The 25094-nt window shown below is 43.6% G+C and overlaps 2 protein-coding genes across 9 annotated transcripts in view; both read right to left on the bottom strand.

Moving 5' to 3' along the window:
• Nucleotides 1-9630: 9630 nt before the first annotated feature.
• wrap53 (WD repeat containing, antisense to TP53) lies at nt 9631-22582 on the bottom strand. The gene is made up of 11 exons (XM_020103303.2): nt 22375-22582; nt 20930-21374; nt 20607-20796; nt 19510-19605; nt 18826-18934; nt 17999-18087; nt 15065-15288; nt 13014-13225; nt 12381-12484; nt 11575-11718; nt 9631-11068 (listed from the first exon to the last, which is right to left on the bottom strand). The coding sequence occupies exons 2-11, from the start codon at nt 21201-21203 to the stop codon at nt 10846-10848; spliced, it is 1665 nt and encodes a 554-aa protein (XP_019958862.2). The 5' UTR covers nt 21204-21374; nt 22375-22582; the 3' UTR covers nt 9631-10845.
• A 113-nt stretch (nt 22583-22695) lies between these two features.
• gigyf1a (GRB10 interacting GYF protein 1a) overlaps nt 22696-25094 on the bottom strand; it is a 24401-nt gene continuing 22002 nt past the window's right edge. For all 8 annotated transcript variants that reach the window (XM_020103305.2, XM_020103308.2, XM_069518468.1 and 5 more), the window contains one exon: nt 22696-24959. The gene's annotated coding sequence lies outside the window, so the exon portion shown is untranslated. The remainder of the gene's footprint in view (nt 24960-25094) is intronic.

Here is a 25094-nt window from a genome sequence, read left to right as displayed (position 1 = left end):
GAGAGAGGGAGGAGGAGGAGGAGGGGAAAAAGGGGGACGTGGATGAATGGAGAGAAGGGAGGGGGGGACAAATCCTCCATCCTCAGACTGGCAGGAGCGCATTTCTTCCTTTTTTTTTATTGTGGGGCTGGGGCTGGGGGGGGGGGGGTGTGGAGCCCCTTCATGCGCCTCCTCTCTCCTCCTCCTCTCCGGGGTTCACAGACTCGGACCTCTGGACTCCCCGGAGGTCTGTTCTGCCTCAATTTAAAACGACGAAGAAGAAGCAGTACAACCCCCCCCCCCCCCCCTCCTCAACTCACCCCTGTCAACGCACAGCAACGCGCTCAACTCCACGACGGAAGAGCAAGAGCGCCCCCAATGGATATACTGGGCATTACAAGTGGCACTGGAAGAGGATTGGCTAGATAGATAGAAAGATTGATAGATAGATTGATAAATAGATTGATAAATAGAAAGATGGATAGATAGATCATGACAAAATAAAATAAAATAACAAAGCATAGACCGATAGATAAATAAATTGATAAATAAATTGATTGATAGATAGATAGATCATGACAAAAACACCATTCAAGGAATAAAGCATATAAGACATACAGTATAACAGTGCAACAAGTACGTAGGTAGACAGGTACGGCAGTTGTATAAATAAGTTGTATAAATAACTAACTAACACCAGAGAGCAGATCGTACACATCGTACACAAACACTAAATGTCCCTGAACCCGATGCCCAGACCAGCTCACACTCTGAGTGCCTCGGCTCTGAGGTGTCTGCAGTTATCTGTTCAGCTTTTCCTGTTTACAGCACTGTCAAATTAATGGGAATCTATGTTTGGAATTTTACAACACAAATAACACAGTAAAGAACCTTAAATACCTCCCTTAAGAACCTCAGCCCTATGAGGTATGTAAGGCATGAGTATGAGAGTATCACATCACATCTCCATGGAAACCCTAAAGGAATATTATGGTTTTATTTTAAAGTGCAGTTACACATTTACACTGTGGGTAACTGTAGCACATTTCAAAACATAGTAATGAGGGAAAGAGACCAAGAGAGAAGAATCATGGTGACACCCATGATCATTAGACTGGACTCACCTCATATGTCTGCAACCCAGACTAAACAAAAAGATTCCCCTTTCTGTGTGTGTGTGTGTGTGTGTGTGTGTGTGTGTGTGTGTGTGTGTGTGTGAGTCCCAGCATCCAGCACTTCAAAGTGGGCCGATCAGCTTGATGATGTGCAGGACGAGCTGGGTGACAGGCTCCTGCTGAGGGCCACACACACACATACACCAGTGTTTACGCTGGGGCCCTGGGAACACTGACAACACAGAAAAAGAGAGAATCATATCTGAAATTGTGTTTGGAAGACTACCAATACTGTGGCTGTGCTGCCCCCATGTGGTAGACAGAGTGCATGATTCAGACTACAATACATGTAGAATACACTGATAGACCAGGGACTGCTTCATACTTGAATCAGAACTTGTCTAGCTCTGGAGGAAGGTTTGAAAATGAAATCCAGAAAAGCCCTGATCACGTCATTGTGGTGACATCAGGCTCATCCTGGGCTGAGACTGGCTATAGAGAAAGGCATTATGGGAAATATAGCAGCTAGCATTTTTGGAGCTTGACCCACAGTCGAGAATAAAAGTGTTTTCAGACGCTAACTCTTCCTCAATCTGATCCATAAGCAGCACGTAGACATGAGAGTGGTATCGATCTTGAGCTGTTTTCAGACAATAAGCAGAAGGCAGTGGGAGATTCTAGTTCACATTAACAGAAACATTTCCAGAACATTCAGGCGAGTGGTGGAATCTGGGTAGAGCATGCAGGCGGCAGGGCGTGTCATATAAATTCCGCAGCGGAAAACACTTTTAGTTTATAGCTCATCAACACGGCTGTCGGCCCTTTATCACCAAAAGCTCACAAATCTCTTTTTCATCCTGAGATATTTGAATTCTTCCAGGTTCATGTCCGCTCCTTGTTAGGAACGTCATCGAGAATGGGAATTCTCTGGACATTTTCCCGCTGTATCCTCACGTGGGCTCACTCCGTCATTTTCCGGAAATTGTACCAGGAGGCTGGATGGAAACGTTCAGGAGAATGTACTGGCAACATTTTCTCTTGTTCACTTCAGTGCACATCTGAAAGCAGCTCAAAAGTCAGGATCTGGCTTCTGCTTCTCTAGTTTTGATGATTTTTTTCCGTTGGTTTTGATCGTCGCCCAACCAAATGGAGGAGCAATTCTAAATCATCGTATTTTGCTGGAGCATGGAAATGTTTTTACTGACATAAACTGACACAAAACATCACATTCTATTGAATTATTCAGATTTTGTGATTTAAAGGACCAAATAGTGTGACTCATTCAGCGCAAAGGCCTCTGTCCTTACTTGGCTTCCACCACCGCATGCAATACTTTTGTGAAGCAATCCGTCACTTCCCCCAAAGTGTACACAGCCAACACACGGTGAAGCGAGATACAAACAAAGAGAGGAAGAGAGCCGTAATATCTTTCATTGAAAATATTTCCCATAAAAACAACAGAGCGGTGGAAAAAAAACCTGATGCACCAAACACCTCCTGCTGTTCCTGCACAGCCAGGGAGGGAGAGGAAATAAATGAAAGTGAGACAGGGGAGGCACAGAGAGACAGGATACTAAAAACTATTAGAGGAAAGTCACGTCTACAAGAGGAGCAGACGTGCAGCTGGCACGGATTCAGTGTCTTGCTGAAGAGCACCTCAGCAGCACAGGTGACTGAATTGACAGGGGCTAAAACCAGGATTGTCTGGCTGGAGGATCGTCCGCAAGTATTATTTAAAGAAGTGTAGAGGTTTCCTCTGCGTTGCAAAATTACAGCATGCCTCCAACAAGAAACCTAATTGAAGGTTAGAGAATCCAAACGAGAAACAAATACAGCAGGGAGGTTTTATAGAGCTGGACAAGGAGAGAGAAAGAAAGAAAGAAAGACAAAAAAAAGAGTGGAAGAGAGCAGAGATGGAGCTGGTTGTTGTACGCTGACCTCTGGAAACCTTGGCAGGGCCCATGACAGAGCTAAATGTGGTGGAGGAAGGCAGACTAGTTCAGAGACAGCGGCGGTTCAGAGGTGGAGCTGGCACGAAAAAACAAAACCTCTAGCTCTGTCTGGGAATCTGCGTGAAAGCTTGTGCAGGAGATGACTCAGTTTTTTAAAAAGTGAAGTGCTATAAGGAAACACCTACATCTGATCTGCTGAATAACTGAACGCACCACTGACATGTCTTCATCGGCACTGGGTGGATGAGTAGAGATAAAGACAGACAGACAGACAGATAGATAGATAGATAGATAGATAGATAGATAGACAGATAGATAGATAGATAGATAGATAGACAGATAGATAGACAGATAGATAGATAGATAGATACATAGACAGATAGATAGACAGATAGATAGATAGATAGACAGACAGACAGATAGATAGACAGATAGATAGATAGATAGATAGATAGACAGACAGACAGATAGATAGATAGACAGACAGATAATATACACCCTTGGCTGCTATGTGTGTGTTTATTAGTGCTCATTTATTCAGGCTGACCTCATTTACTGCGCCGACCTTCAACTCTTTTTCATAACTGCATCTTCTCCCTGGTGACTCTCACTGCAGTCTGCTCCAGCTGCCAGACACACACACACACACACACGCACGCACGTACACAAAAAACAGACATGCACATCACTTTCACACTGCATGTACACAGTAGATGTAAACATAGGCAATTATAGAAAGTGCATAGTTAACATCATATGTAGCATGAGGGTTAAGTGTACAATACACACACAGACCAGAACAGACCCATGCAGTGGAAAGAACTCAGACAGGAAAACATGCACCCTGATGGGAATGAAATTCACACCGAGGGTGGTACACTGGGTGTGTGTGTGTGTGTGTGTGTGTGTGTGTGTGTTTGTGTGAGGATGTGGGCGGGTGTCAGACCATGGCACCCTTGGCCGCCTCACAGGTGATAGATTTCAGCTCCACATCTTTATCCTTCAGCATCTGTCTGTCCCTGTGTGAGCTACCTCCTCTCTCTCTCTCTCTCTCTCTCTCTCACACACACACACACACCCCTGCCGCCCTTTTTGGAATGGCACACACACACACACACACACACACACACACACACACACACACACACACACACACACACACACACACACACACACACAACTCTTACATCCTCTGACGAAAAAGACAGATGCGGGGGTGGGTTAAATGAGGAGAGGTGAGGGGCTGTGCAACATGTGATGTGCAGATCATAGGTATTGATCGTTCAGTGACGGCCACTCAGTAAATCATTTGTACCTGACAGTGGATCTCTGTCTCACATCGACTCATGATTTTCATATTTGCGTTCATGCTACGCTCATGAGGATTTCTCCACATGACTACATTCATCCTGACGCCAGCACGTCTCTTAACTTATCCCAATCTAGTTCCAATTCTATCCCTAAAACCTTCAAGCTGTAGAACACATGAAGGTGTATCTGTGGGGAATGGTTGGAAATACGATGTTCAGTTTTCAGGGTTTATCCTTGAGAAGATTAAGCTTTTTTGGGATATAAATGAAAATCCATTTGGCGCGCAGACCCCTTGTGATGTCATCAATGTTGAAAGGGGGCGTGGCTGCACAGTATAGGAAACACCCAGGGGTCTAGACATCAGTGGCGGTTGATGGGATCGAGAGAATGTTGAGGATCTGAATGAGATGAGTGGACACTGGAGGTGATCGGGGAGGAGGAGGGTCAGCTGACTCTGAGAGGGAGGAGAAAACACTACGTTTGACAGAAATGACATGATTGGCTGTTTGAGATCATGGCAAAATCTGATTGGATTACCATGAACACCCAACGGTCTGGATTGGAAGAGACAGGGAGTCCTCTAGATGTCTTGGTTTGTGTTGGAGGCCCGAGGAACAAAAGTCTTTCCCAGAGAAATAAAACAGAAAAGTCAGAGAAAGGATAAATATTTTTTTAAATACTCAAAGTTTGTCACTGAAAGTCCTGAACAAATGCTCTATTATCTAAAATCTACACTGTTTTGGGAAATTATCCAGACGTGTTTCATTAACAGAAGCTCTCACACAACTTACAGTGCTCGGACTTTGGCTTTTATACCCTCTATGTGTCTCCGTGGCCTCCTGCTCTGCTTCCCGTCTCATTTTATCACCAGGGCGCCTCCTCGCTTCGTATAATCTCCTCCTCCATCTGTCTCCTCAGCCCCTCGCACAGCTCCTCTGACCTGGCACGCCGCCCCACCTGCTCCCCCTGCCACCGCTCGCCCTCTGGCCTTCCCTCAACCGCCGACTCCCCCGTAAGTCTCCCCTGCAGCCATGGCAGAGGGGCGTGAGGGAGAGAGGTGATGGACAGGTGTACAGAGCGGACAGATGCTGGGGGACGAGAGGGGTCCATGCAGCCCGAGGGCAGGTAGGAGGATGAATTTAGGCTTTGCTGCTCCACCTTTCCCCAGAGTGCAATTACTCTCCCTGGGCAATGCATACCCTGCTAAACTGCCAAAATCAAATCCAATCTGTCAGGGCCGGCTGAGATATTGGATGCTTAATGTACATCAATAGGTTCACCCTCATGTTAACTTGCTATGGAAATTGCCAGAGGGGAAGTGTGTGGAGAGCAGGAAGAGGAGAGGGTGCGAAGAGATGATGAAGAGTAGAGGGATGTAGGGGCTTATATATATGAGAGAGCGTCGCCTATCTTAAGTTGATATTCTATATGGATGAGGGCTTATGCATCAGTGAGAGAAATATCAGCTGCTCCGTGTCAGCAGCAGCAGAATATGATGATGTGACAGATCTTTACTGCGTGTTAATCTTCCCAGCTATATTTGATAGATATCCGTGTGTGTGCCTCCACATCTGGAGCGAATAAGTCGGGATCAGACTCCAGAGTGAAAGGAATCCTCCGCTGCTGTGCTGCTCCCTGGTTTCAGAGCATGTGCAGGGATACAGGTGCCAATTATTTCCACATCTAATGTAAACCAGAGAACAAGGACGCGTCAATCACCCATGCCGCCCTTTTTGGAATGGAAATGGGGGGTGTATTCACAGGAACGCGGCTATTTTGGCAGCTGATGAAATGGTTAGGTCGGAGCTTACGAAAATATTCCTGCAGATTCTGGCTCCGAGAGCAAAAACCTCAAGTCATCTGAACTGCAGACTGGTTCGCATACGGTGGATAATGAGTAGAAAATGCGGTGATGGGAAAACGACATTCCACTAGTGCCTGTGAACGGGCTTCATTTTTGATGCATGCTCATGAAGACGTACTATTTGGGGATTTTGCTCGCGTCCTCACTAATGTTACCAGGAGGAGCAACTGATCATCTACAAACAATAACGTCCAAAGAACCACCGTGGAGTATTAAAACAAGACGGTCTGCAGTCATGGCTCTGTGAGCTAAATGTCTGAATGCCTATATGCTGTTGTTAAGAAGATTTTCTCTGTTCACTAAGATTTGCTAATCAAACACAAAGAACATCATTCATTCTTCAGATATATGATCATAAAAAAAAAACAATGGACAAACTGGAATTCTGACTTGATCAGAACTTCTGATGAAAAGTTAAAGGGCCACTAAGTTATTATAATTTATATTTAATATTCCAAATTTCATGCCAAGATACATTTTACTTAAAGTCAGCGTCAACAGTCCAAAGATGGACGACATGACAGTCCCCCAAAGTGAAGCCAAAGCATTGCAGTGTAGGTTGTGAATCCTACCTCCCCCATGTAAGCGGATGGGGCACGAACCAAAATAAAAAGTCAAAGTAAATATTCAATAAATGTTTCTCAAAGATGGTTCCTGTCATTTTGGGTTTAAGCATCCATGTTTCTGCTAAGTTTGGTTTGCATTAGTTAAAGAGAGAGCGAATGGGCGGGACCTGGCTGGACAGTGGGAGGAAGTGGATACGCATCGTCCATCTTTATTTACTGTTTGTGGTTTGAAATGATCTCATGAGTATCATCCCGCTCAGGAGCATTGATACTGAAGATAAATGCGCACCGCAGCCAGTTTATTAACTGAGGCTCCACATGTACAGCAGGTATTTATCACTAATACAATCCAACCTGGGACGAATGGATTCACCAAGATCACATCACACGGAAAGTGTCACATTTCTCAGAGCCTGAGCTGTAAACCGAGAGAAGAGCAATTACAGTGGCTGTTGTGTATATACAGCAGATAATCTATTAACTACAACAACTCTGCTACAGTGGGGTGTCAGAGCCGGGTCAGAGAGAAGTCCCGTGCCACGCGTCTGCCAAACCCATTAAAAGTCTCTGGGAGATAAAGGAGCCCTCCCTTTGACATTCTGAGAAATGCCATGTATGACAACCTCTAAAAGCAGGAAATCTGTTCCCTCTGCTCCATGTTCTATAAAGCCTTTTTTCTCTTTCAAAGGCGGAATGAGAGCGACAAACCAGAGAGCGGGGGGGTGGGGGGTGGGGGGTGGGGGGTAAATCACAGCACTGAGTGTTTGCTTGAGTGCTTCACTGTGGGATTAGAAGATCCAACAAGCAGACAGCTATTTGAATAATTGTTTTCAAATGTCTTTCTTAATATCAACATCCCATTACTTACCATTCTGAACACTATCTTGTCATGAGTGATATGTATGTGTGTGTGTGTGTGTGTGTGTGTGTGTGTGTGTGTGTAAGTCTAAGGGGAGGTACTTATGCACGGCCATGGAGGATGCAGCGTAAATGGAAGCACAGAAACACAGAACACTTGATGTGGATTGGCTCATTAACTGCACAAGTGGAAAGATGACACCGCGACCACCTTGGGATGAAGATAATAGCTTTGCTGTCATCTGTGTGACGGTGCTGAGGTTTCGCCAACATGGTTTTAGGAAGGCAGCACAGACAAACGTTTTCTATACACGACACTTCACTTTGCAGCCTCTATTAGATAAAAGGGACTTGATCGCTGAATGTTAAATATTGAAATCAATATCTATCGCATGCAATTTGTGGTTTTTAGCCCAGGGGCGGAACTGTTATGACAAGGGAAACACAAGCTTAATTTAACATTGAGGAATAGTTTTACATCTCAGAGGTGCACAGTAATGGATTTACCGAGTGTTGCCTGGTGTGGAATAACTGGACTGTAGGATAGTTGTTAGCCTTGAGGCACAGAATTTGATGGGAACAAACGCTGTGCCATGATACTACAGCTGAGCAGCACTGATTCACTAAATGCCCGGAGGACAGCAGACACATTGTGGTATCAATCTACATCCCACATCCCCAAATAGGACAAAACTGTTTTTCACTTCAGAGTAAAACTCTCTCCCTCATTCTGCAGGTATCTGATTCCAGAGCTGACAACAATTATTAACTATTCTATCTACTACTAATCTACTATTTATTCGTGTTGCTTTCTTAATAACATCATTGAATTTATAAGAATCAGTCTCATTTTAATTCTAACAACCGGTCTGAGAGTTCGGATATGATGGGTGCACAATTGTTCCTGGTCTCTCTCACTTATTCTGCAGGTATCTCTGACTCCAGAGCTGCAGGATCTCACACTACTCAACGACATTTATCAACATTACTGGTGCTGTTCAAATGAACATCTTTCTTTTTATTTTTAATTTCTCAGAAAACTGTCTGAGAGCTTAAATATGCTGGTGACAACTGTTCCTGCTCCAGTAAAAGGGAGTTTTTGCTCATTGTGGGAACTGTTGGGTTTCTCAATACTATAGTATGGTCGAAGAGATAATGCATAGATAAAGCAACTTCCAGCTCTGGTATGGAGGGAAATACACTGCAGGACTTTTTAGATGCAGGTTTAATGACCCAGGCCGTGAAGTCGGAGTCCACAAAATGATGATGTGTGGAGCTGAGGGGGAACGGTGATCCCAAAAATCCAGTGCCACCTTATTTTATGCATTCCCTCTAACACATCCCCCAAGTTCTACTTCCTAGATACAAGGAAATCTCATGTGTGTCTGTAAAAAGTCTCACAGTTCATTTTACATGACAGAAAATAAATCAGCAAACCAAAGAAACTTGTGTCATTATCACACCCCATCCCTAATGGCCAATAGCAGACACCAGAGAAAATAAGAACCTGCATATCGCTCATCACTCACTCACACACTCTGGGAGGGCTGAGATTTCAATGAGTCCGGAGCATCAGACAAACAAGTAGCAATCACTGCACTGCTGGATTATTTATTGCACTCATTTTTTCCCCTCCGTCTCTGCCCCCAATCTTCCACCTATACTTTCCTCTCCCAAGGCGGACACGGTCGCTAGGCAACCTGCACAACACAACAGCTCTCCAACTCGCTCCCTGCTCAGGGCGCCCCTGTGGTTTTCAGACAATCAAACACACAAGTGTGTGCGCATTCATACGGCGCGTGTGTGGGAAAAGGTGAAAGTGATGAATAGTTTCCAAGTGAAAGCCAATAGTCCCTTCAGCTTTTTAAGAGCCGCCTCTTGACTCGAGTGTAACAGCTCTTTGCATTCGTCGGGGATTTATTACAGGGCGTCCAACTCTGAACCTTCTTCAACAAAAAAAGAGACAAAAACAGCAAGAGCGTGAATATGTGAGGACATATGCTTTTAATTCACTGCTGCTTGAATAAAACCACCTGTTGCAGATACTTACTGGTAGAGCATACATTTGTGTTGTTTTCTGTAATAATAGCCGACAGATAGCAGCTGCTATTGCTTGGCAACACAATTCTAGAAAGTAAAACCTGAATCAGCAGGGACATCGATTCATTATCGATTTATCTAAAAATATCAGGCTTTGGTTGGAGCATGCCGAGCCTCTGACCAACCTACAGCAAAGTACACCCCACTGATGGCAACATAAGCGTGAAGCAAATCACTGTAGCGCATTATTAATGCAATTACTCCGATACAATGTGTTTTGTGCTTCCACATCACTACTCACACAGTACAAATACAATCTGAGCACATCCTGTAGAGGAAAACAGTGGAAGTGACAACGCTCATTTTCCATGTGCACCCATGAATGGCATTTTCACAGATTGTGATGAGGTTACGGTGATCACGCCAGCTGCTTACAGAGTTTACATTAGGATAGGGTGAACAAGATTCATCAAGGATTTACAAAAATATACATTTTGTGGGCATGCACAGAGCAGACGTGACGACTTTTTGCGTCCAAGAGTTTAAAAAAAGCGGAGACACCCATCAGTTTACAAAAGCAAAGCTCAAGAACAAATGGCACTTAATGTGACTAAAGAGCAGTTAAGAATCTCCAGGGCAGCGTTACAGCCACGAACACACACGCAAGTAAACGGACACTCGCGCAAATACAAATCAAAATCAGAGGTGCGATCACACCACAACCACTCAACTCTGTCCCAACCAAACCATTCATAAAGGATAAAAAATACAGGGAAATACCTTTCTCTCACAAATTCAATAACAAAGAAGAGGAATATCAAGCCGCAGTCCATTACTAATGCAACCCACTTGTCATTGACCATCGTCGATGCATAAAGCTCAAATTCTTACCACACTGGCATTGGAACAAAGAAAACTTCTGCGACTGTACTACTTGTAAACTTGTAGGTGATATGTTTAGATTTAATTTCAAAGATGTATTTGAACAGTGAGTGTACAAGACCCAGTAATTATGGCCCACATCAGGCCTTAATGTTGCTGATGGAGAAAAGGATTTAACTGACCCATAATTTGTTTTGTCCACATCAAAAATTCCCCAAATAAACCTCACATTGGCAGGTGTAACTTAATTTTTGTCAGTTGGCTGAACTCAGAAAGCCTCAGGTCTCTGCCGCCGTGTTGGGCTCCAGGTTCTCCTCTGTAGCGGGGCCGAGCGGTCCGGCCCACCACAGAGTCAGGGCGTTGTCTCGTCGCATCTCCTGCTGGGTCAGCACGGCTTCAGCTCCCTCGCCGTCAGAGGCCGATTCACCATCGCTGTCGCTGGGCCACGGGAACTGCCGCTGGCCGCTGGAGGTCGCCAACAACGGCATGAATGGATGAATACTGTGGGTCAGGAAGAAAATTAGGAATGGGAGGAATGCCAATGCAAAGACAATTTGGATTTTTGTCAGGGCAGCGGTACAATTGATTCATTGCACAATATTATAAAAACTGAATCAATCGACACTAAAAACTTCAGATTCAATGTCGGTCATAGTGTATCTTCATCAGCTGCCTTTATCTCTTCTGTTGAGGATTTGCTGACAATAGATTAAGTGAATTGTTGGATTTTTCTTCGGCACATACAGAAGCTGTGGTTATTGTACTCACGATATTGCAGCTCTGTAATTGGACTGCTCCTCCTCCAATCTAAAATTTTTTGTGAAATGATCGTGGGACCCAAACAGGAGAAGTACCTGTATTTTCTTCTTTCTTTCTCCTGTTTACAGTTAATGTTCTCTGTTTGTAACCACGTTCAGTGTGAACTTTATCCACCAGGACTAAAGCAGTATGATGAAATAAATGTGTGGCCAGTCAATGTGATGGTTTACACCTTTCAATAATCATACCTGATGCCATTGGTGCAGTCCCAGTGGGCTTGGAACCTCAGCTGGGATTGCAGTAGCTCCTCGTTACCATCAGGGGGAGCTGTTTGGGTGTCCCACACTGACAAGACTCCCTCTGTGTCACCACTAAGCAGGTACCTGCCTGACCTATATAAACACACACACACAGAATGGTCAGGCCATGTTACTACACAGGCAGCAAACTGCACTGGATGAATGTCCCTTATCTCTGTATTTATTTTTTATTTTTAGATTTCAGGGCAGCATCACTACTTTGTCACAGTTCACGCTCACAAACACATCCCTGAGTAGACTTCTAACTATTCTGCTTTCAGACATACACTGAGCTGCTGAAATAATCCTGTGGGGCAGTATGTGCGAACGCAACTGTGTGAAATCTGTTGACCGGACAGTATCTGGAGTTTTTCCTGCCAGCAGGAAAATATCAGGAAAATTCACGGCGAGCGGGCGTGTTGTTGATATTTCTAATGTACGACAGATGCAAGACTAAAAGAAAAAAAAACAAAGACAGTACAAATATCCCAGGATGAAAATGACGTGCCATAAAAAAAGGAAAATGCAGGAGATGAGGTCAACTTCAGATAGCGAAATTCAAGGGTCAACGCAGTGATGATGTGCTGTAAAAGAAGTGATTTCTGCAGTAGAATTTACACATGTCCTGCCTCCTGCGTGCTCGACCCACATTATAATCTCCTGCTGCATTGTTCATATGTAAACGGCAAAGTCTGCACCCGATGTTCACACATTGTCCAGAGTGACTGAAAACAGCTTTAGCAAAGAAAACTTACAGGTCCAGGTCAAAGTAGATGCGCTGGTTAGTGGCGACGTTCCTCTTTAGTGAAAACACAACCTTTCCTGGCTCTCGTAAATCCCAGCACAGAATTTCTGGATCCTACAGAGACACACACAGGCACATTCAGAGCTACAGAGGCCAGCAAGTGTCAGAGATAACTCTGTCTGATCGTGCAAAACAAATTAGTAATTCCTTTGAGATCAAAAATAGTTTGTCAGAATAATGACAAATGCAATACACATTGATTTAAAAGAGTAATAGCCATACAGCTAACATGCTGAATAAAATAGATATGGTGTCATGTTTAATACAGTCCTGTGAGGGCCACTGACACCGGAACCAAACCGGCTTTCTTTGTTTTCACACAACTTTACTTATTGATGACTATTGAGACCTGAGGAAGGATTTCAACAAATAAAACATTTCCAGTTTTATTTGTCATATGTGAGTTAATACAGGGTCATCATCAGTATAATGGAAGAGTTTGCCTGTGTAAACCACCTCCTCAAACACAACTGACCAAAGCTACCTTCTTGACACACAAAACCTACTGATGGTGTGTGTGTGTGATCATTCAAACGAATGCATGCTGCCATTTGCAGGTGGATGTGTGTGTGCATGTGTTAACCTTGCGCCCGCCGGTATACAGGTAGTTGCCGTCGGGGGAGAAGAGCAGATGGGTGAGGCCTCCGTGGTGGCGGGTCGGCAGCAGAGCCAGCAGGGTGCCGTCTTGGCAGGAGTAGAGGCCAGCGCAGCGGGAGTAAGAGCCACAGGCGTAAACAGACTGGCAGGGGCTGAAGCTAAAGCAGGAGATGATGCCACTTTGGCCTTGCTTCTTCACTGCAGCGACAAGAAGAGAGTGACACTTTGCAAAGCCGTCAGAATAATAGAAAACTAAAACAAAAAATCGTTCACTAGACACAACTTCCAAACACGTTTTCTCCCAAGTCGATGTTTTTGGCGACTCCTGCTTACATCTGTCAGAGAAAAGGTTCAAGTGTCACATAGTCACATATTGGATCATCTGTTTCTTTTTACGGTTCACTCCTTTCCAAATCATCATCCTGTTCCTTACTTTTAAAAGGAGACACATTTTTGGCAGGTAAAAGCAGAGGCAATGGTCTGGCAGGGTCCTCACATGTATCACATAACCTGTTTTTGAGACTCACCATAAATTTCTGCATAATTTGCGGTTATTAGTTATCAAGCAGAGATGAAGGAGCCAAACACACAAGAAACCAAAGACAGTAATAATCTACCAGAGCAGTGTTGAGTTGCCAGCGCATCGGGCTGGGGATTACTCATGACCTAAAAATAAAGAAAACTATTTCATGCATGTATTACCATGTTTGTTTCTTGCCACCTGAAGAGTCGCCTTTCTGAGCCTTTATTGAAATACATAAGCCCAATAACTACAAGAAAACTGGTGAAATGAAACGTGTGACAGAGATAAGGAATTCTTCCCAGTTTGGTCAGAAGTTCATAATAAAAACCTGAGTGATTTGACAGCCAACAGTCTACATTATATTATCATTTTCACAATTCCTCTTTGACTTATCATTTCTCTTGTGGGGTGGATTTTCCAAAAACACAGCTTGTGAGTGAGCAATTATTTTTGTTAATCATTTTTGACACTAGCAGTTGGAGCATCCTTGAACATTGATACAGTATTTCCACAAACGCCTGTCTCTCAGTGGAATACATATCTCAGTAACTATTTGTCTCAAAGGCTTGGCACGTTGTTAATGGCCCAGGGAAGTGCAAGTTTGATCAAATTTGGACATGTGATATGTTCAATATCAACTTGAATTAACAAGCAACCAGCTCTGTAAGAGTCAGTGGTGGCGGGGCCGTGTCCCTTCGGATGGAGTTGAACAAGTTTCCGTCTACGTCCTCGAATAAACTCTAGAAGTGTCGACAACTGGGTCAAACCACAGGTCCCAATCGCCACCTGATTTTATTTCACCATATTGAACTGACAGACATTCACAGCTGTTGCGGGTGCTGATCTCTATCATGACAAGATCATTGAATCACTTCCTGTTTGGCAATTTTTCTTCCAACTAAAAGCACAAGGCTCGTTTTAATGCAGTTAAGCTTTACATCGAGTTGAAGAGCTTTTATTTTGAAAAGTTGTGAACTTGGGTCTGAGGATTGTTTCGACTGATTAACAGACCTCTGAAATGTATTATAAAAAAACCACCACCAGTTAAATCTCTCATTCAAGCTTACATATAAACCACACAGGGATAAAACAAATTCAGTTTCATTTTTTGGAAACCACTGACTATGAAATCAGATTAACCAGGTAGAATGAACACAAAGTTTTCTAACTTTGCTCTGCACACAACATCCATCAAACAAACAATAACAAGTGACAGTATATTGTAGAACTGTTTGAGGAGGACTCATGAATAACAAGGAATAATCCTGAAGTAGCTCTGGATATTTAACAAAGGGCAAGAAAACAACCCATTCAGACGAGGCAGGTTTAGAACAAGTGATATTCATGAAGATGAACTCCATCTTTGTGAACATGAACCTTCTACCACTTTCAATGAGCATTTAAGATGAATTCAGAGCAATTAAATCAGAAACCACCGTGTCTTGTAATGTAAAGTATAAACCACCATTATTATGCTTTACATTGAAACTGTGTGGGAGTAGTTAATGACTGACCTACTGTGGGCCGCTCCTCACAGTCTCTGCCTGGACGCTCGGTGTAGAAGACCCTGACGGTTTTGTCGAAGCCGCAATAGAGCTGCGTGCCGTCGGGGGAGAAGCAGAGGGAGTGAGCCGCTGTCAGCTCATCCAGGTGATTGTAGGGTCGGAAACTGGCTCGCACATCCCCGTAAAATGCATCCCATATGTGGACTGGGTTGTCACGGCTACTGCTGGCTAGACTGCGGAAGATAAGTGACGAGAAGGAAAGCATGGCAAATGTGAGAGTGAGCTATGGGAAAAGCAGAGAGACAACAGGGAATAGAGTGAATGAGGCATATTATAAAAGAGTGAATAAATGCTGAGAATACTTAATTAAGTTACTCTCTATTGGCCTTTTTTTTCCCGTTACAATGATAAACAGATGACTCACTTTAGAGTTTAAAACCCAAGGAACATATTTAGTGTACAGTGAAACAGGTAAAAAACTATTTGCACACAAAGTAACTGGTGAAATAAAACTGTTACAACTGTAAAATTACATCTCAGAGGATAAGAAACTGATTCAAATGAGATAGGCTGCTGAGATTCTTTTGAGATATAAATTATTTATGACCAAACATGTCTTGATTCATACTCCAGTTCCTGTCCTCTGCTGCACAGCATCCACCTGAGTGTATCAATACATCAAAACAAATACACAGTTTTGTGCGATGCCTCATTATGGAGACAAGACCACAGCACGTTCTCGTTGATTCAAATCAGGACCAAAGACTGCGCTGTTCCCTTTAAACTCTAATTATTGGGCACTGAAAAAAGGCCAAAACATCACTGCGGCTCAATTAGACAAAGGAAATTAGCCCCTACCGATGCTGCCGTGTTTCGTTATAGCCCCTCTGAGCCGCAGCTTTATTCCAGAGCAGGGAAATGCCCAATTATAATGCTAGACTGCTGCTAGCTTGGAGCAAAGCCTAGAACTCAGTGCAACTTAACCGAGCCATAACAGGGGCCCTTATTCCCTCTCTACAGGAGGGGCATCCACAACAAATGGCTTCTGGCAGACGGAGAGTTCAAGGAGTGCTGGGGGGCAAGAGACAAAATGGGGGATGTGAGGAGGGGGAGGAGGGAGGGAGACAGAAAAGGTACAAGCAAAACAAGTTTGCTGTAGATGTGTTAAAGTAACCTTTCATCTGGCTGCCTCGGCCTTTAACAATCCAATCTGAGTTTGTCTGACCACCTGGCTGTGCTCTGCAGGAACTCCTATCTGATACGTGGTGCCGATCTAAAGAAGATGAAGAGTATCTGCTGTCAGCGCCTCCTGGCATCCTCATGACAGGCAGGTCTTTGTTCGGCTTTGGCAGATACACACAGGGCCCCTGAAGTGGTTCATTGTCCACACAAATCATTTGTTGATCGTTCTGCTGTTTGCACAACTCTCATCTCGGGACATTCGCATCCTGACCCCCCGCCACTCCTCTTACTCTGTAAAGTCCGTCTGATGTTGGAGGTGGAGCGGTGCCAACACTGTGTCTTGATCAGAGGAAGGAGGCTACAACTGGCCCTATGTCTCTCGCCACAGACTATCTACATTCTCCACAGTGATGGCGGGGAGTCACAGTGATGTCATAATCGCCACATTGTAAAAGTCTGCCATGGCGCGTGCCTGCACACACGCAGAGAAAAAAGGACAATAAGACAAAAGGAGAAGTCTCAGAGTCAGGGGATCATGAGGCCCTTTAGGTGTTGTCTGGGCTCTGGAGTGGTGTTAGTTGGCTGAATCATGCTGCAAAGCACCGTGGGTCTCAAACAGCCGCGCTGCTTGCGACGGAGGCAGACAAGACAAAGGCCAGCTCTCTACTCCTAATGAGAGACATCAGAAAGCTTTTACAGCTTCTCTCCACGCTGGCAGCCGGCCCCCACAACGAGTGCAAATACCTCAGGGATCAAAGAATGAGTCACAAGCATACAACTACATTTTCAATATTCAGGTAGCCTATTAGACATGGTCACGCATATAGAAAATCCTACTCTCACACATAAACACAGTGTCCTGAACTAACTATCTAGGATTTAGATTACAATCAATCAACGACTGAAAATATCCTCTATACACAATATAGCACTTTTTCTGTGCATATACTTCACCTTATCTGGCAAGTTGATGATTAAAGTCTTCAAATGTCTAATCTATCTGTTAAATGTGTAGGCTTAGAGTAATTTTATTTTTTTGTGTCTTGATTCAATAGCGTGGTCTTTCAGTTTGAGAGCAGCACTTATTGATTTCACACTCTTTTGTAAAGCTTTCACTCAAAACCCTGCACTCGCACTCATATATATCCTTCTTATGCTTAGATTTCCTGCGCTCCAGCTGCAGCTCTTCTCCTTGTGCTCACGCTTGTTTGTGTGAAATGTCTACTCTCAGATTCCTCTTCTGCTCTTGGACTTTATGTGCAACAAGTCATCAAAATTCCCCAGCCCATCGAATGCCAGGTGTTGTGATAACGAATGAAAGAATCCTGTCCTGGTATTAGGTTATATTGTTTCCATGAAATACAGGGAGGGAGAAATAGGGTGCTGTCAATCTTGTTTATATACAATAGTTGCTAGCAACAGTGCTTCCATAACATTAAAAAAACATGAGATTCTTGATTTTTCCATGTTGACCATCGATCTGCTGGACTCCTGCTCCATGAGGGCGCCATGATTTTTTCTTCCAGCACATAGATGGGAAGCCAGTGTAATAATAAAGCCATGGAGGGAACCCAGGTTAATGTAACATCCATTGTGGGACTCTCAAAGAAGTGACGCTAACACACCCACATCGAGGGCGAGACAATTTCATTCATCATCACTACACTTTGTTACAGAATCGGAACGCGACTTGCAGGACTCGTTGATTTCATGTTCATTAGACACTGAAGAATAGTTCAGCAGAGATCATGTTCAACTCACAAACATGTGTCTGGATCCAGAGAGCTCATCTTGGGGTACCAGCAGTAGTCGTAGATGGTGTCTCCCTCTGCCATCCTCAGCACCGGACTCTGCCACAGAATAATGGGCGCAGAAGAAGACAGTCAGCCTCAGCAGGTCAGCTGACCACTGGGATCTATTAGTACTGATGCTGGCTACAAGACACTGTCACATGTTTTTCCTAGTGGATAAATTCTTATCAGAAGTCAATAGTGTGATGTGTGAAATGGAGCGATCAAAGCTCAATTCTCTTCTCTTTTCACAAAGACTGAGATCTCTGTAGCATTCGAAAATTGATTAGATTTCAATTATTTTTTGTCAGTGATTTTAATCTACCAGACTGTAAAGCAACAGAGAGATTGGCTCGCCGCTCAATATTTCCCAGGCCCTAAAAAGACAGAATTCCTGTTTTATTTTAACTGATAAATATTAAACTTGTTGTTTTCTGAGTTGATGTTTTAACACATATTACACCCCAAAAAAATCTCAAACAACTGTGTTCTTGTGTGAGCACAACTTGAGCCTGATGAGGGCGCTGGAGATACTGTTTGCACAGAAGTGAACTGGAGGCTCTACTGAGGAACTTTGTTCAAGATCTGCTTTTATATATTTCATGAAACATTCCTTGAGCTGGCTCCTTTTTCTATGGTCTAATAAAGCTTTAGGAGAGTTACTGATGAGCCATTTTCAGACATGAACTTTGGTGAAGCCCCTCACTCTGACATTTGCGTTCTCTTGCGGAGAAAGCCTCAAATACCCTGATGCTCTCATGTCTGAGAGCACCTATGGAGGGCGATCTGTGTCCTTACCATCTCTGGAAGCATGTCCCAATTGTAGCTGTAGATCTCTGGAGGGACGTTGTACACTCGGAGCACATTGTCTGCACTGTTGGTCAGGATACAGGAACCATCAGGGGCCCTTGGATAGGAGAGGGGGGGGGGGGGGAGAGAGGATGGTGTATAAACTGCTTTGATCTGAGAACAATATGAACTTGGGTTTGTTTCATGTTGAAGTTGCAGTAAAGATACACAGAACACACTTGAGTTGAATGATTTGTATATAAATAGTTTGCACGCCTCCACCAGCCAGTGATGTCGCAGCAAATACAAAAGATATAAAATACCATCGCCTAATGGTTTTTAATCTCTTCGGCTTTTGTCTTAAATTTTGTCACAATTAGAACATGATGTTTAACAAAAGCAGTTCAACCTTTATTACAAGTGAATATTTGTGACAAAATTTAAAGTCACACTTATTATACAGTCTTACTGTGTATCTACTGTGGTGTTAGTGTTCCCATACATACATACATAGAGGAAGAGCTGCCTTATTTTCATTTGGACAGGAAGTTAAACACAGCAGATCAATCGCTGGCCTTGATATCTACCACAGGGTAGTTGTAGTCTTATTTATGACAGTAATTCAAATGTTTTTTATATTTAAAACCTCAACTGTGGTGTACTTTGTGTGATGTTTATATGAGAGGAGATTACCATTTGCAGCCTTTCAGGTAATTCTCTGGGAAGCTGGAATACTCAGTCCAGGAACCAGTCAGCATCTGGGGGTTCTGAGTAAATTCTAAGCCAAGGCTGGAAGCAGGATAGAGAGAAGGACAGGTCCTTGGTCAAATAATTGCAAAGTCAGAGCAAATAAATCACACAACAAACTCATCCATTCCGTTGAAATTTCAATTTCCCATTTCATTTAAAAAAAAAAACTAATGCAAAAAAAAACATATCTTGGTTTAATTTACTTCTGAATACTTTCACCACCTGGGACAAAACTGCTGCTACACAGTGTAGAGTCACACAAAACCTAAAGGAAAGCAAAGGGAAGATTTGTTCTGAGCCGCTGTGAAGGGGATTGTTAATAACATTTCACACTCCTACAGGTTAATTCCATTACCCCCATTCCATCTGCTTTTCTTTGCCATTATAATGATTACAGATGTCAAATCTATCTAATCAGTTAATGCTTGAGCAGTTTTTGCTGGCCCACTTCAGTCTGAGTACTATCTTGCACAAGTGACACTCATGAGTCAACTTCACATGTTCAAATAGCTGCAAATATATATTCAGTAATGTAATTAGGTTTTATGGGTATTCTTATTCCCACTGTCAGTCATAGTTTGCTTTGAATTTCTACTGAGGGGGAAGTACTGATAGTAAATAAAAGCAAGGGCAAGTATTAATTTGTACAAATGAGAAAAAATAATAGGCGAAAATAACAGGCATGACCTTTTAAGATGATTCCTACTGTTTAGTGTGGTGACCTCACATACAAAACGTGTGATCAAGTTACACTGGTATGAGTACTGCATTTTGGTCAGCAGTACTTCAACTACTCGTTCAGACTGTTCTTTCAACTTGCCTTTATGAAAACCTATTGCTCTGTAGTACACTCACAAATGTTCTTTCTCTGTTCCACAAACACACATGTAACTCTTCCTCACGCTCACTGCATAAGATCACCACCTGCTGCAAAATCCTGCTCGAAATAGCTCCCTTGATGGTCTGCCTACTAAGTATCTTTACTCCAAGTTATGTAGAGCCCGAGGTTAAAAATAAACATGACTTCTTCCTCCACTTACTGCTGTCCTTCACTGGGGCTGTCTGCAGATCCGTTAGCATCGCACTCCTCCTCTGCTTTTGTCTCTTCTTCTAAGGCAGCATCATGCCCTCCATCTCCATTCTCGTGGCAATCTTCTTCACCTTCCCGACTGACAGGGACCTCTTCCACTCCTTGACCTTTTTCCCCATATTGTGGTGGTTCTCCTGTGCCTAGCATTAAAGAGTACATTTGAAAAGTTATTCCTGAATCATAATCTCTGATAGACATCCAAAATCAGACCTTGAATAATAAATGTTTTTCTTGCATTTGATTTAATACATGCAGCTTCTCTAAAACAAGTACTTTGTGCTGGTGGGGCTGGATGTTCCAGCAGCAAACCAGCCTGTGCTGGTGTTTCTCCATGTGTCTCGACGGGCTCTGCAACCTCCTCTGGAGCCTGGCTCACCCTGAGCCGCTTGGCAAATGGAGGGGCTCCTTCTTCTGCTGTCTCCCTGATCTCCAAAACATCCCCTTCAAGTAGAGGTGGGGCCTGTTGGGGGGGCTCATTGTCCGCCTCTGCATCCTGCCCTGTGCCTGCCACACCTCCGCTTTCGCCATCTCCGGCCGTGTCGGACATCTCTCTGTGTGTATCAATCTCTTCTGTCAAGTCCTTTATGAAGGGTCAGAGTGCCTTGTGTTGGTTGGCTGTCAGACGTGGGTGAGATAGGTGCTACTGGGATAGTGCTTCTTCTTGCAGTGAGGGTGTTTGAGTCTGCTGAAGGTCGAGGACATCACAGCACCCACTAGCCTGGAAAAGCAGTGGTTAAGATGGAAAACACACGTCAGAACAATGTTACAGTAGGTGCGTTTGACTGTGTGTCCTGTGTCTGAACATTTGTCATCATGTCACACGACCATCAAATATCTTTATGTCAGCTGCATTCAGACCGAGCAGCTGTTCTCCTGCAGCTGCAGCACCTGGGAACCTCCTATGTGAACACACAACTTTGCCCTGATTGACTGAAGGCTTTACTGTCATGCATGACATGTCTTGACATGTGCTTTTAATCAATTAAATATATGATGTGCTGTGTAACTCCAACTCAAGAGAATCGGATATATTTGTTCTTCTGGCAGCTCGTCAGTTACACAGTATAAAGTTTTGATCTTCATCTGTACAACAATTTAGTTCAGAGATTTGATGGTGTAAAACATGTGATGACCATGTTCTTTTGTTAGTAAACCGCATAACAGTAAGTGAGCTTATGTTAAGTTGTGGAGGAAACAGAGTCTACAAACACAAACGTCCCCTTGTGATTAATAATGCCATGTTGAGATGTTTAATATTCTCCGGTTCTTCTGTGGACCAGATGCCAAACATCACAGAGCACCATGGCTCTTTCTGTAACACACAATGTCTCCGGGTGCCTCTTTCTTTACGCAAACACCAACGTAAGTTCTCGCAAATCACTGGCAGAGGAAGCGCGGGGCAGATTTTACAAGTACTCGAACGCAGCCATTGTTCCAAAGGAATAAATCCCTGACAGACACCTGTGGCTAGTGACGTGCCCACCACTCCAAACTAGCGCTAATGTTGCTCTGGCTCAGTTCAAGCTAGCAGGCTCGTTATAACATGAATAAAACCGTGCGTGTCGCTCCGTGTGTCCTGCTCCTGCTCTACAAAACGACAGACGACACTAGAGAAGAAGCAAAAAGCGCTTTAGCTCATTAAAACCTTCCGTCGGCGACACACACAGCCACTAGCTCCCGTTAGCATTAGCCGCAGCTAGCTGTCCGGTGCTACATACCTGTGTTGGGGCTTGTTGCTCGTCCTTTGCTTCCGCTCGCAGTTCGGCCGCGCAGACGCTTCTCCTCGCCGGTGTCAAGGCTTCGCCTACAGCCGGAGAGTGCGAGGAACGAAGAAAACCATGCGACCAAGCTGCACTTCACGACTTTGTTTCCATGCAGCGGCTCATTACGAGTTGTAAACACCGTGAGCGGCCATGCGACTCGGAAGTATCGCGAGAATTGGGCCGATTACGTTTTGTGGGCACATGGCTGGTTTTTGTTGCTGATCCGTGGATGGATGAAAAACACACAACATTTTGGAAATAGAAAACACTGAGTCATTCACTGCTAAATGCTATTTATTCAGGATTTATTTTGTTCTTCAAACAAACAAAAGCCAAACTATTTACACATCTTTCAGTTGTTCTTTTCCAAAACAGTTTCATTAAATGTATGCTGTTATTTTAACAACATTCAAAAGACTTATTATTAAGCAGGAGGAGCTGAGACTGACAGGGAGAACAACTTTCATTAAGTCTTTTAGGCTGATATTGTTGGAGCTACAGTTTCCAGAGATACACTGAACCAGAAGATCAACTTCATCAGAGGACGGGATCTTTTCAAAAGACAGCAACCAAACACCCGGGGCTTTTTGACGACAATGCTGCAGTTTATCTAATCGTAAAAGCTTTAGTTCAGTAAAATAAACCACAGACAACTACAGTTTACTCCTTTAAGACAGACCGTCTGACTGACGACTAATCCCACACAGTAATTGCTTTTGAAATCGTCAAACGTTTGGTATTTTTTAAAGTAATTCAGTATCAATTCATCAGTTATGACTGACTGGAGCCAACAATGGCAGCTAACAATCTACCAGAACCTCAGCTACTCAAAATGTACAACTCAGCGGATAGTATTCAATGAATATCAGTTGACATTTCGACTTAAAAACTGCATATTGTTTCGTAATCAAAGACACAAAAAGAGAAAACTACTCGTTGACTATAAGCGCTCATCCTGCACATCTAATTTGATATACATATTCAGAATAAAACACTATCCATATCTGCGAGAATTTCCTTTCAGATAATGCACAAGCAACCGGCCGAGTCCTTCTCTATTCAGTGCCAGCCGTGGTGGTCACCAGCACGACCCAAGGCCGTCTGGACCATGAAGTGACCCACTTAAAGTTTTAGTGTCCAAACCCACAAATAGAAATGTTCTCTTACAAGCCTGAATCGCACTCTCCATACTGCCAAAAAAGTACCTCATTGCATCCAAATGATTCAAATCCCCGGAGTGTAGAAAAATAAACATCCAAAAAACCCCAAATTTTTTCCGGATGACCTGCCACTCTGGTTCAGTTTAGCCTAAAGCGGTGTCTCCAACAATAGTCATCGGACAGCAACGTGTCTGTGCATCCCACCCCGTCAGCTCAGCTCCACACAGTACAGATTTCAGCCTGCACTTTAAGCATTAATCTACAAAGAAAATCTAAACAAATCCACTCTTAATTTTTAAGGAAACCAAAAGGGCAACGTAAGCAAACCACCAGCACAATCAGATTAATCAAAGAGCGCTTTGCCGCGTTATTCTGTAGCTAACTCAGAACTTTCATGGTGATCAGATGTACATTTTTCTCAATATAATACAGAATGGACAGTTCTGTTAGCCGACAGAAAACAGTTTTTGACGAAAGCTCTTCTTTCTTTAACTTTAGAGGATAGTTGACGAGGTGGTTTCCAACTCAAATTCATCTTTTCGAGAACATTTTCAGTTTGCCGCTCAGGACTGAACTATACAATTTAAGGCATGTTGAACAGAGAAATAAAGCAAAACCTAGCGAGGAAAATCAAAACACAAACGTTTACATTATTTACAAAGCTCAGCATTTATAGTGAAGAGCGTCAATGCTTGTGAGTCCGTATTTATCTTGTGTGATTTGCTATTGATGTAGCCCTGTATGCAGACGTGCTTCCAGAGGAGAGCCAATGTAACTGAGTGTACGTTGCTTTTGCTCCAAGTGTGCATGTAGTGTCTGCCACTCCTTTGGACTCTTGAATCTATGTGACATGTAGCTACGTGTTTGTGTTTTGTCATGTTTTAAAGTCTTTTTTTTTGTACAATTCTTTCAGTTCATCCAGTTCCACAGCTGCAGGGATGTACAGTGGCTTAGATGTAATCCAGCCACATCTGCCGAAACCCGACCCAGCTCTCCGGTCTGTGACGTCTGGGCAGGAGGGCAGCTCTTCTATCCGCTCTGTTTAAAAGACCTCCACCAAACCGCCCAAGAGTTTCACGCCGAGGTGGATGATGACATCTGGGCAACTTGCGTTTCATTTATACTCTTGCCAAAGAGCGCTTGATCAAATGCCCAACCTAACACTTCCAGTGCAGATGGAATCCATGGTTGATAAACCTGTAACTTCATCTGGCCGCTGTCCAACTGATAATGCCAATAGCCTGCCCAGTCCGAGGTCAAGACAGAAAAGTTTCTTAGGATTTAAGTTCAAACACCAGGTTTAGGGTTGACTGGTTTCGTGGCTTGGCTGTAGATTAGATCCTCTTTGCGGAGGGCAGCAAATAAAGCACAGCCAGAAGCCTGCGAAGAGACAAACAGAAGAACACACAACCGTCACTCCCCGCAACAATCCTGTTCGAGGCAAAGTGCCAAAAGTTTATCCGGATCACATGAAGTCATGAAAACACGGCAACAACAAGCAAAGAAGTAATAAGG

This window comes from Paralichthys olivaceus, chromosome 22 (genome assembly GCF_024713975.1).
Source record: "Paralichthys olivaceus isolate ysfri-2021 chromosome 22, ASM2471397v2, whole genome shotgun sequence".
In the NCBI taxonomy this organism is placed as follows: Eukaryota; Metazoa; Chordata; class Actinopteri; order Pleuronectiformes; family Paralichthyidae; genus Paralichthys; species Paralichthys olivaceus.
The sequence above is the reverse complement of the archived record's forward strand: the minus strand, read 5'-3'. Positions and strand labels throughout refer to the sequence as shown.